Source organism: Galeopterus variegatus, unplaced genomic scaffold (assembly GCF_000696425.1).
Source record: "Galeopterus variegatus unplaced genomic scaffold, G_variegatus-3.0.2 Scaffold7684, whole genome shotgun sequence".
Taxonomy (NCBI): Eukaryota; Metazoa; Chordata; class Mammalia; order Dermoptera; family Cynocephalidae; genus Galeopterus; species Galeopterus variegatus.
Window position 1 is genome coordinate 48,402 of NW_007733795.1, and position 12,948 is coordinate 61,349.

Here is a 12,948-nt window from a genome sequence, read left to right on the forward strand (position 1 = left end):
TATTGAGGGGCTTTGTGATCAGCATTTTTTGGAATAGATGAGAGTAGGATATATCAGAGTTTATTGTACATAATAGAGTATGTCTTTATTTTTCATTATACCATATGGATAAGTGAATGTTTATTGGACTGTGATGTAATAAATTATTCTTGTTATGTTTAGTGGTCAAAAAACTAAAGCCATTAGTTTTAACTTGTTTTAACAAGGCCTGACCATGTTGCCAGATCTGGAATTCTCAGCAAAATATCATGTGATAAACAAATACATAAAAAAAAAATAAAGCTCTAGAAAGTAGCCATTTCAGATTAGTTTTGAACCTAGTCCTCATTTGGGCCTTCTGGTGTGATTTCTCTTCAGGTGCATTTTCCAAAAGGAATAGATTTAATATAAAATGACTATGTCTTGGTCTAATGTAAGTGTTTCTCCAACTTAAGGCTTTCACTAACCTTCTGTATGATTTTTGTCAAATCTGTGAACCACTTGTGTTTTTATTTATTTCATATTTTCCGTAAATCAACTCAAGTTTAAAGTCCACATTTAATATTCATGAAACTTTTTTTTGCATATGGACTAGTTATCTTTTTCTAATATTCAATAAAATAAACAACTTTTAAAATATGAAAATATTCATCCAGGTGCCACCCAAAACAATCTCACCTGTTTCAGTGGCCCACATAGCATTGCTTGGGGAATACCAATGTTCAGAACATTCTTTTAAGCTCTTCTCTCTCCTTCTTAGATTCCTTTGCTCTAACAAAAGTTTATATACATGAGAAAAGAAACAAGCACTGTTAGGTATTAGGGAGAGAAGTGGTCTTAATTTTAAAGAACTCACCCCACCCTTTCTCCCCCAGGCTTGTTTTCATAGGATACTAGCATTTCTGAATTCACAAGTGACTCACTCAGTCAAGGTTGACTATACCTTGACCCCACCAGTTTTCTCCATCTGTTAGTAAACATTACTTAAGAGAACTGTGGAGGGGGAATATTGGAAGATAAAGAAACACCCTGTATGTTACAGCACAGAATGATGATGGAAATTTGTGAGTGAGGGCTGCACTCTGGAGGCCCCATGGGACAAAATTGGCCATGGCCCAGCCTCACAAAGCATCTCAGAGTCACTGAGATTTGAATAGACACAGAGTTGAAAGGATTCTAGAGAAATGGCTCGTCTCATTTCTTATAAATGGGGCGACTGAGGCCCAGAGGGGCAAAACAGCCTGTCTAGGATCACACTGTGAGTTGGTGACAAAGCTTGGGGCTTGGCCTGTGCACCCACACCTCTGCTGCATTTATCTCACTATCTCAGAAGCGTGGGAAGGAAGGTTTCATGCTGGGAGTCACAGGACCCTGGCATTAGAGATAGCTTCTTTCCAAAGAGGAACAGGCTCCAAACAGCCACTCAGCCAAGATCTGAGATCACCAGTGTGATACCCTGGGAATGACAGAGATGAGAGCCCTGGACGGAAAGTTACCCTGGACAAGCCCACTTATGACCTGAAGCCCCCTTCACTGTTTAGGGGACTTTTGGCCTTGACATGAGCATAAAGCATTGATGATTTGATCCTCTGATGCCCTGGTGCCCTCTATCCCTATTCAGAAGACTTCTGCTCTAGAAACCATATTCAAAAGCATATCCATGTGCTACCTTTCATAGCTGTAATGAGTAGCCTTGAAATGTCCCATGATCCCATAACCAGAGAAGCCCAGGCTAAATACCAAGTAGAAATTCTGAAGCTCTGAGTTTTGATCTGTTCCCCCCCCCCCTGCATTTAGGCTGAATAATTGTAATAAAACCTTAATGATTCTTCACAAATTTTGCATCTCTGCTGCCATAAACGTGACTTGCAGATGTCAAAACTACCAACCAACAATTCAGAAATCACTTACTGAGTATTTCTCTGCTCCAGCAGGCTTTGGGATGCAAAGATGATCAGGGAGGGTAGTGTCTGCCCTGGAGGACATCACAGACCAGTGGAATAGCACACCAGAGCAGAACCTCCACGTGATAACTCAAGGATCACCTCCTCCAGGGAGCTTCCCCACACTCCCCAGGGAGAATTAGTAGAGGCCACCTCTGGTTCTCATAGTACCTTGGACAGCCCTCTACTGCTCTTCACATTGTTTTTTGTGGTTTGTTTTGGGGTCTGTTGCATCCCTAGATAGTGAGCTCCTGGAGGGCAGGAGCTTTGTTTTATTCAGCACTGTGTTCCCAGAGTGTGGTATGAAGTAAGTGGCCCTCCAACATCCTTTTATGTGGGAGGTACAGACACGATCCTAGGGAAGAATACAGTAGGGAAAAATACCATGTGATGCAAACCAGGCAGCTGAGTATCTTGGATGGCTTGACAGGAAGAGCATTTGAACGAGGGTTTGAAAGGCAAGTAGGAGTTCCTGGGAGCTGTTCTGGTACAGCCTGAGAAGTGACTGTGTAAGTGACCCTCAGACCTCGTTTGAGTAAGCCCTTTTCCTGCACCTGTAACCTTTTTAAGGGGGAGACACACATTTTCAGTGAGTCTGGATATTTCATTTAGGTAAACTAGGTGTCTGTTTTCTTCTGGGTCAGTTGTTAGTTACTTGTTCATTAATTTCTAGCTGTGACTGTTAGTGTTAAAAATACATAGAAATGGTAGGTTGGGGGCTGGCTGGGTAGCTCAGTTGGTTAGAACGCAGTGTTGTAACAACAAGGTCAAGGATTGGGATCCCAGTACCAACCAGCCACTAAAAAGAAATGGTAGGTCAGGGTGTTTCTTGTCAAAACCACTTCTGAGCAAGCTTCATAGGAGTTCCAAGCAGGGAGGTCACATTGATCCATGTACACATGGGGACTATGCTTAAAACTTCTTCAGGAAAGAGGGGCATAGGGCATACCTCTGAATGGGATTTTGTAGTTCCTGAGAGGACAGTGTTGCAACCTGTCCCCAAATCCCCCTTTTCTTTAGCACTTATTTTCTAACAGATGATATCACTTATTAATTTAATTAATTATCATCTGTTCCTTCTTGCTAGAATGTAAATTCCATGAAGGCAGAAATCTTTGTTTTGTCATTAATGTATCCCATGTACCTAGAAAAGTGTCTGTCACATATTAGATGCCCAGTGAATACTGAATATTGATATGAATGAATATATTGAATGAATGAATGAATGCTTTACTTCTGCCTCAGGTCTGAGCCCAGGTAAAGGGAAAGGTAGTTGTCCTAAGAGGAACGGTACTCGGGACTGGAGAGTCATTATTATTTCAGCCAAAAAGCCATCCTCTGTGATGTAGGCTGCTTCCTTTCAAATTGCGGGGCTGATTTGTGTCCCACTGTGGATGTCATGAACATATACAAGCTCACAGAAAAGGCAATGCCTGAAAAGCACTCTAGTCATTTAAGTAGCTGATGTTTGCATGCATTCTTCATCAAAGGAGGCAGCTATGGTGCAGTCCCTAAGAGCACTGTGTCAGGAGACCCGAGTTCAAATCCCAGATCTGTCCATTTCTAGCTCTGTGATTTAGGGTCACTCATTAGCCCTACCCAGATCTCAGTTTCCTCGTAAAATAGGGGCAGTAACCCCTTCTTCACAGTGTGCCATGCACCGTGCCTCCTGATGCCCAGGAGGCCCCCAATGGGCAGTGTCAAGCCTGTGGAAACCCTCCAACAGGGCGGCAGTTTGGGTGGGTTCCATGAGCCTGTTTCCACGCCAGTCTCTGGCTCTCCCCAGGAACAGATCCAGCAACGCCCCGTCAGTTTTGTTAGGGAGGACTGTGCAGCACCCTCCCCTCCAAGCCAAATCCCCAGTAAGTCAGGAAGATGTATGTGTTTTAAAACTTCGGGAGGTCTGCTTTGGATCACCCTGGAGCTGCGGCTTCCCAAGCAGCTGAGAGTGAAGGGAGGCAGTCCCTCTGCTGTGTAGCTTGCACGCGCCCCCCACAGGGGCAGCCTTCACTCGGCTTCAGCGGCCGTTGACTTTTAAATCATAAAAAGCCGCTCTATATACAGTTTACTCTGTTGCTAGAAGGCAGCGGAACATAGGTATTAAAAAAAAGCAAAGAAAAAAAAAAAAAACCCAGAAGAAGCAGCCGTTAATCCCACCAGGCTTCTGGGCACTGGAGTAGTTGTGGATGACAAAAGTTAATTAGAAACATGAGCAGCTTAACTGAAAACACTTGTGACAATTGGAAGGGCAGCCTCTCTGGTTGGAGAAATTTTCCTAGGGAATCGTTGCAGGAGAAAGTGGCAGCTGCTAGGTAAGTCATGTCATCGTGACTTTGCAGATGCGCTCTTTGGGGAAGAAGGGGCATCTGTCTGCTGTACACGCTGGGTGTGGGGCATGGGTGGGCATGGGCACAGGGCCGAGATGCGATGTGCCTTCCCTGCCACTTTCTATAACAGCCAACCTTCCTTGGGAGGTAGGACTACATCATTGTGAGCACTGTCTGAAGAACGGGCTGCAGTTTTCTTTTCTGTGATGCTGGGCCACTGTGGGGGGCTAGGAGAGCTCTAGCGTGGAGCCCACCCTTCCGAGAATAATTCTGGCTCTAGTTTGGAAATATTTTGAGGCTTTTCTGAGAAAAGGCTGGCTAGGGAGATACTCCCTGAGTGCCAAGGGGTAGCCTTGACTTTCAGATAACGTATGTGTGTGTTTCCTTGCCTATGGTGAAGCTATGTACACAGATTATACTCTTAAACAAAAAAGTCTTTTTTTAAAGTCCAGCCTGAATCATGTTTGCAACTCTTTAAAAGTGCCAACAGAGGAATAACTCATATGCTGCGGTGGGATTTTGCAACTTCTGTGGGTAATTGTTCTTCTCTAAAGATTCTACTTTGTTTCTCCTTTTCTATTCTTTTGGTCTGTTTTATTTTAATATCTCTGCTACATTGTTTCTTCAAGTTGTATAATTCTTGATTCTTTTGATTAACTGGGAATCAGGCTGTGTGTTGAATAACAGCAGGTAATTCCTACATCTTTCCTACACCACCATAGCGGTGGTGTGGGGTTTTGTTTGTTTTTCCATAGATTATATTCGTAATTATGCTTTGTGTGTGTTACTGTTAAGATCAGCATGCATTTGCACAGCACACACCACCAAATTGTGACAGGTGGGGCAGAGAGGGGGACATGAATGGTGCATGACGATTTAACCACAGATGGTCCACAAAGCTGGTAACAGAACTTCGCAGCATTCGATTTGGGAGTGATTGGCTATGTCCCTATGGCCGACCCTCCCTGGTCTTTAGTAAGGGTCACCCTATGCGACTCAGTTCTTTTCTTCTCTGTCTCTGCAGAGCCATTGGCAAGCTCAGCCTCCTCCCACCTCGGAATGAACGAAAATGCACCTGCTTCCTTGGAGAGCGGCAGCAGCTCCACCCCCGCTAATTGCAGTGCCTCCTCGGCCATCCCGCAGCCCAGCGCGGCCTCCAAGCCCTGGCGTAGCAAGTCCCTCAGCGTGAAGCACAGTGCCACATCGGCCATGCTCTCAGTCAAGCCGCCCGGGCCCGAGGCCCCCAGGCCCACACCCGAAGCCGTGAAGCCAGCCCCCAACAATCAGAAGTCCATGCTGGAAAAGCTAAAACTTTTCAACAGTAAAGGGGGATCCAAGGCGGGTGAGGGCCTGAGGTCCCGGGACACAAGCTGTGAGCGGCTGGAGGTTCTGCCCAGCTTTGAGGAGAGCGAGGAGCTGGAGGCTTCCGGGCGCACCCCCTCCACATTGGGCCCCGTAGCCAGCAGCCCCAAGATTGCGCTCAAGGGCATTGCCCAGAGGACTTTTAGCCGGGCTCTGACCAACAAGAAGAGCTCCCCAAAAGGCAACGAGAAAGAGAAGGAAAAACAGCAGCGTGAAAAGGAAAAGGAGAAAAGCAAGGACCTCACCAAGAGAGCCTCGATGACAGACAGGCCGGACCTCAAGGAAGAGCCGAAAGAAGACCCCAGTGGAGCAGCCATGACCGAGATGCCAAAAAAGTCCTCCAAGATCGCCAGCTTCATCCCCAAAGGGGGGAAGCTCAATAGTGCCAAGAAGGAGGCTGCAGCCCCTTCCCACAGTGGAATACCAAAACCAGGAATGAAGAGCATGCCCGGGAAATCCCCAAGTGCCCCAGCACCTTCCAAGGAAGGGGAGCGGAGCCGGAGCGGGAAGCCGAGCTCGGGGCTCCCCCAGCAGAAGCCCCAGCTGGACGGCAGACACTCCAGTTCCTCCTCTAGCCTGGCGTCCTCAGAAGGAAAAGGCCCAGGTGGGACCACCTTGAACCACAGCATCAGCAGCCAGACCGTCAGTGGGTCGGTCGGGACCACCCAGACCACAGGAAGCAATACCGTCAGTGTTCAGCTACCTCAGCCCCAGCAGCAATACAACCATCCCAACACTGCCACGGTCGCACCTTTTCTGTACAGGTAGGAGCAGCCACTGCCCGCCCCTCCTGGGTCATTAGGCACAAGAGCCTTTCTGGTTGATTCTGAGTGTGAAGGCGGGATCCCCACTACCCTCCAGGAGCATGTAAGCAAATAGCTAAGGTACCATGTGGCAAGCTCCTTATAGAGGTATACAGTGTGCTGGAGGGAACAGTTTGTGCAGCTTGGTGGGGGAGGGTGGGAAAAAGCTAAAGAGGGGAAGTAAAATGTGAGCTGACCTCAGCATGAGTAGAAGTTCCCTAGTCATGTTAGCCTGACCCCAGGCTTTTTAGCAGCAGCAGCATGAGCAAAAGGCCTGAATGTGCAGGATGGGTGGTTTGGTGTCACCCAACAGGACCCAACATTGGCCTTAACACATACTAAAATCCCCCAAAACATAAAAACCACCTTGCTGAATACCTGAGATGACTTCTTACGGCAGTGTTTACCTTGAACTTCCAGATCTCGTAGTCATTGCTGCACAGGGGATTTTTTTGAAAGAGAGGGAGTTAAGGGAAAGGGTAATGGTAAGGGAAGGGCTGGTTCTAAAAGAACAAAAGAAACCATGTTGTACTGAGGAGAGAAGCCTGGGTGTTTGTGTGTGACTCTCCTTCTGTCATTTATCTGCCCTCATCCCTGTCTCCTTGATGGCACATCTGTGGGAGACCGTGTGCAACCAGGTGCTCTGGGTGGTTCTGGCCTACACCTCACACCTCTGCTGAATGGGGCACACCAGCTCCCAAGTGCTACATGCTACCTGTGGGTGAATCCACTCCAGGCAGATGGAAACTCCCAGCTCGATCCTGTGCTAGAGATGTGCAGTGCATTTGGCCACACTGCACTGTTGAATAGTAACTAATACCTGTACATAGCAAAAGGGGGCTAGTGGTTGAGTGTCTAGACACTTACTTTACAGCTCTCACCCTAAGTGTGTACACATACACAACACAAATACACAACACTCATACACCGATAAGTGTCGATGCACATCGACAGTCATCTGTAAGTACGGACACAAGTATATATTCATATATAAAATACAAATGTACATCTGCATACCTGTATTTATACACCTGTATAAGTACCAGACTAATGCCCATACTTTCAGCTTGCTATGTTTACATGCTTCCCCAAAGAATTGGATATTCCTTCTCTCCCTGCCTGAATTGTGGGCTCTGTTATAATTCCTGCCTACAGCTGGTGGAGAGCCTAGCTTGAGCGATTTCAGAGCAAAGCCAGCCAGCATTCAGCCAGAGAGGGAATGGCAGGCTTTGCCTAGTCCGTCTTTCCTTTTCTTCTGTTCGCCCTCCTCTTCCATGAGGTCACACTTATCTTCTTTAATTGGGGGACAGTCATCATTTTATTAAATCAAGTCGTCAGCTCCGCTAACAGTCCTCTTGAGAGTGCCAAGGCTTAGGTAATGACTCAGTTCGTGGACATCCATGGCTTTTAATACAATTGTTCTCTGAAGCATGGAGACGACTGAATAGCTCCCCATGAAATTTTTATAATTCCAGTAGCATTAATAGTCAAGGTAATAATATATTCAAGCTACTATTCACAGATTCTTGATTTACATTTTCAAAATTAAAATAAAGGACCGTCCTTGATCACCAGCAATCCCACTTCTTCCTTTGGGGGGCGGGGGGCTGTAATCATTTGAAAGATTGTAAAACATTTAACCTCTTTTCTTATTTCAAGCTTTTCTATGAGAGGAAAAGCTCGTAATGATAACGAGTACTTGTCTGACAAACAGGAGGAAAGGAAAACGTCTGGGATGTGTATCTGTCAAGCCCCACTTTAATGCTAATGCTCACTCTGGGTAATGTCCTTCTGGCCCCTGAGGTGCCTTCCTCTTCAGGTGAGCCAAGGAAGAAAGGCTGGAAAGAAGAGCACTGGGATAGGGGTCGGGACACCTGGGCCCTGTCCTTTATCTCCTCACGACACCCTCTCTAGTCTTGGGCACTGGCTGCAGGCACAGCTATTGAGAGTGCACTGAGTGTGAGCAGAGACTCTGCCAAGGGCTTTCCATGTCTTAGGTCATTTAATTCTTCCCGCAGCTCCATGAGCTAGCTCTTTTAAAATCCCCATTCTATAGATGAGCAAACTGAAGCTTAGAGTCATTATTTTGCTCCAAGTTGCGGAGCTAGTAACTAGAAGAGCTTGTGTTTAAACCCGAGTCTGTCTAACTAGAGAGACCAGGCTCTTAACCACCATACTGTCTTGACTCTAAATCACTTCCTCTCTCTGAGCTTCATTGTCTTCATCTGTAAAGCAACGAGATGAGACTAGATGAGAGGATTTCTAAAAAATGGTTTGTGCTTACGTCCTTCTCTAAGATTCTCTCTCAAGTTTGTGGCTCACTGTGCATATCTTCATTGTCTTCATCTGTAAAGCAACGAGATGAGACTAGATGAGAGGATTTCTAAATAATGGTTTGTGCTTACGTCCTTCTCTAAGATTCTCTCTCAAGTTTGTGGCTCACTGTGCATAACTTGCAATGCTTCCCAGAACCTCTCAATGGTAAAGATGTTAGAAATGTTAAAAAAGATGTCATTTCTAAAAAATCACTTAAATGAATTATATGTATTAGTTCAGAAGTAACAGTGGATACCTCTATCACTTTATAATTTACTGTTTTTGTGTCATAGCCCGTTTAATTTTTGTAGAAACAGAGGAGGTTGCTCATGTTATCTTCTCCATACAGATAAGGGCACTGAGATTTAAAGAGAGGAAGTTACTTAACTCATATTCACCAGCTACCAAGTTATGAACCTTAGCCCTGGAGCTAAATGTTCAGGCTCCAAGTTTAATGTCCCTTCCAGTACCCAGCATCTCTGGAGACTTAATAATTTCTCATTTAATCCCATCAATACACCCTCTTGAGTGCCTGCCCAACATATGAACTTGAAATAACCATTGCCTTCAGAGAGCTCTTTATCTGAGGAAATATTTACTAATAAGATCACACTGCAATAAATAGGCAACAGGAGAATGAGGAGATGCTATAGAAACACACAAGAGCTGGAGGGATCAGCTGGCAGAGAGTCAGGGAGGGCTCCCAGACCAAGATGACATGGGAGCTGCGTGTTGAAGGCAGCAAGCCAAGGAGGAGGAGAGGGGCCTTCAGGCAGAGGTCGCAGTTACTACAAAGACAGAAGAGCTGAGGGCATGGGATGATGGGGAATGGAGAGAAACCACATATGGGTAAAGCATGGGGGAGAACTGTGTATAAAGGGTGGGAGTGGCAAGAGATAGGGCTAGAAATAAAGGAAGGAAGAATTCCATGACCTGGGGCATTATTTATCACAATAAGGAGTTCAGACCTTATTCTGTGGCTGTGGAAACCATTGGAGGCCTTTAATCAGAGGCTGATGTTATCACATCAGTGTTACAATGATTAGTGGAGGATGGTCTGGGGAGTAGACCAGATTTAGGAAGAGTCTAGCATGGAGCTCATGAATTCAGATGCTTGCGTGGGCCCAAAAAGGTAATGCGAATGGTGGCCCAGGGTGAGTGGGGCTGTGGCAGGGGGAGTGCTATGCTTCTCTAGAGAGCACAGCCACCACCTGGCACCAGCAGGTGGCGCCCTGCAAGAACCAGAGCTCAGACTTTCCAGACTTATTTTTACTAGAAGGCAGAAATCCAGATATTTCTTGTGAAGTCTTTTAATTTTTGAATGTTGAACTAATTCAAAAACTTTAAAATACTATGCAGACCAATAAGAATACATCTTTGGGCTGTTTCCTATGCCTGGCTGCCATTTGCAACCTCTAGGCTAGAGGTGGAGTACCTGTTTCATAGTGCTTATAGGGCCTGGGCTAAAATGATGAGAGCTTGGACTCTGGCCAGGGGTGGAGAGGAGCACTGGGATTATGAAAATCCTTTAATGGTAATTACAGGAGTTGGGAACTGATGGCCTCAGTAGAGGGTAAAGGAGGGAAGAATAGGTGGATGATTTGGGGTTTATCAGTACATCCCCCACACTCTGTCCACGTTCTTGCAAACACTTTCTGTATAGGCGTTGCAATCTGGTTGAATTATCTCAGGATGCTAATGTATTAATAGTGTTAGAGGGTTATGCATCTGAGTGTAATTGTGCATTTACATGCCATGCTGAACTGAGCAGAGGTAACTGCGGCAAGAAGACATGGCATGAAGCCATTGCCTCAATTTGCTTGACAAATAAGGGCATGGAGGAGGTTTGGGGAAGTACACATTTCAGTCAAGTGTTGAAATAACGATCAATGAGACCTTTCATGTCAGGAGATCTAAGCTTTGAATCAGAGACCTGGAGGGCAAACACACCTGCTTGGCACCCACTCTCAACTGATTTTACAGTCACTTTTTCAGAGAGAGCCATGTCAGGAGGATTTGGGGTGGGGAAGCAGGATGGGGGTTGTCAATGGAGTCATCTTCATGCTTGACTTGCTGGCATTGCTGGTTACTTAGAAGTTGTTCCTTGGCATAGGTTAAATTATCCAAACCACCCAGTACCCTCCAGCATATGCCTGGCTAGACCTAGCTCCCTGTGGGGGATTCAGAGAAGCATCCCCCAGCAAGGGATTGCAGAGCCTCCTTTTGAGTGATGAATATTTCATCTTTTACAGTTCGGTGGCTCTCTCTGTTCCTAGGACATTGCTCCACATGTGGCTGATGAATTATTTAGCGTCAGTCTGCTGGTCTGCTCTGTTCTAAAGCTTCTTGTTGAAGAAGGTGATTGTGAGTGCTGTGGTCAGGCCACAGTGGTCCAGATGTAGTAGTTGCCTCTCGTAACAAGTGTGTCTGCTTTGGTTTGTGTGCGAAGGTCCCAGACGGACACTGAAGGGAATGTTACTGCCGAGTCCAGCTCAGCGGGTGTGAGCATGGAGCCCAGCCACTACACCAAGAGTGGACAGCCTGTTTTGGAAGAACTCACTGGTGAGTATGGAGCCCCAGAAATTCTGTGTGTGTTGGTGACGAGGCCTCCCATGCAGCCACCTGCTGGAACAGCATGAACTCAGCTTGATTTAAAGTTGCTTTACTGGTATATTGGTTGATGGGCCAAACTTTTTTTCTGTCTTTTCTTCTTATTTTCCTTCTTTCTTCCCTTTTCCCTCTAACAATCTCCTCACTTCTCCCCAGAATTGTAAATAAGTATCTTACCTATTGGCAAATCCTATTTTTAAATAAATAGGATTCATTTAGAGGCTCTGGACTGCTTTGTTTTTCATCAAAGTTGCTTTTCAACAAGATTTGGAATTATAAAAGATTGGATTTTTTTTTTATTCCTGTATGGAAGCACTGATTAAAAATGTGTTCTTACCCTTCTCTAAGATTAATTGGAAAGAAGGTTGTAGCATGCTTCTTTTACTAAAAACAAAAAAAAAATTAAATTTAATTAAAACAACCTAGACAATGATGATGTCAGGGATACTATACTATATATTAAGATAAAATTTGCAGTTGTCATATAGTTAATCTTACAAACATTTATTTATTGATGTCATACTGTCACATTCTTAATTTAAAGAAGAAAAATTACACCTGAATTAGAATTCTTACTACAGTGCATTCCAAGCTACCATCTTCTGATCTCTCTTCCGCTTTCCCCAACTCTGCGTCCTGTGCTCCAGCAGCTTCTAATCACGGAAATGGGTGGTAAGCCACATAATTAGCAGTGGCTGTGTCACTTTTCTCTTTTCTCATCTTACCACTTCCAGAGTTGGGTTAAAAATTGAATCCATTTTACAAATCCATTTATTAGACTAAATATCCATGACCACGCCATTTTAATAGCCACATGACAGCTGTGGAATTGTTCTGCGGCCCATGTGATTGAATCTCACCCATCTCACCATTAGCTCTGAGTATTAATTTCACAGGATCTGGGTGATTTAACTGTTTCCTTCTGGTTTCACTGGCTGGGCACAGTGATGGTGCAGAGATTTTTCAAGCCATTTGTTAAGTGATTCATCTTAGAATGGTTCAGAGTCCCACATTTGGGATTAATTTTGTTTCCTTCTTATGTGAGTACATGGATAGCACAGGAAAAGGACTGGCTATGAGGAGAAGGGTGTGGAGTTCAGATGACTGCTCAGGTCTCCACACACATTCCAGATCGTGTTCTTATATGCACACATCAAAGAGCCAGGCCAGCGCATCAGAGTCCGATGTGGATTAGATGTGTGTCCTCTGGAGTAGTGTGGATTCATGTCAGACATTGAGTCTCACCAAAATCCACATTTGAAAAGCAAAGCATGGATAGCACAGGAAAAGGACTGGCTATGAGGAGAAGGGTGTGGAGTTCAGATGACTGCTCAGGTCTCCACACACAATCCAGATCGTGTTCTTATATGCACACATCAAAGAGCCAGGCCAGCGCATCAGAGTCCGATGTGGATTAGATGTGTGTCCTGTGGAGTAGTGTGGATTCATGTCAGACATTGAGTCTCACCAAAATCCACATTTGAAAAGCAAAAGCAGCAGCCAGAGAAGATTCTATATATTACTTAGATTTCAGAGTGACAGATTGCAGCCTGTGATCTTCTCTTAATTTCTCTTTTTCTCCTGAAGTCTCCTCTGCACAAGGACTGT

General features: G+C 45.2%; 1 protein-coding gene across 1 annotated transcript in view; it reads left to right on the forward strand.

Annotated features, from left to right (window-relative positions):
• Positions 1-12,948, forward strand: part of LOC103607747 (neuron navigator 2-like) — a gene marked incomplete at its 5' end in the record, with an annotated part of 100,503 nt that overhangs the window by 47,242 nt on the left and 40,313 nt on the right. The window contains 2 exons of the mRNA XM_008592215.1: positions 5,274-6,375; positions 11,180-11,292. Of these exons, the coding sequence (XP_008590437.1) occupies positions 5,274-6,375; positions 11,180-11,292 (1,215 nt within the window). The remainder of the gene's footprint in view (positions 1-5,273; positions 6,376-11,179; positions 11,293-12,948) is intronic.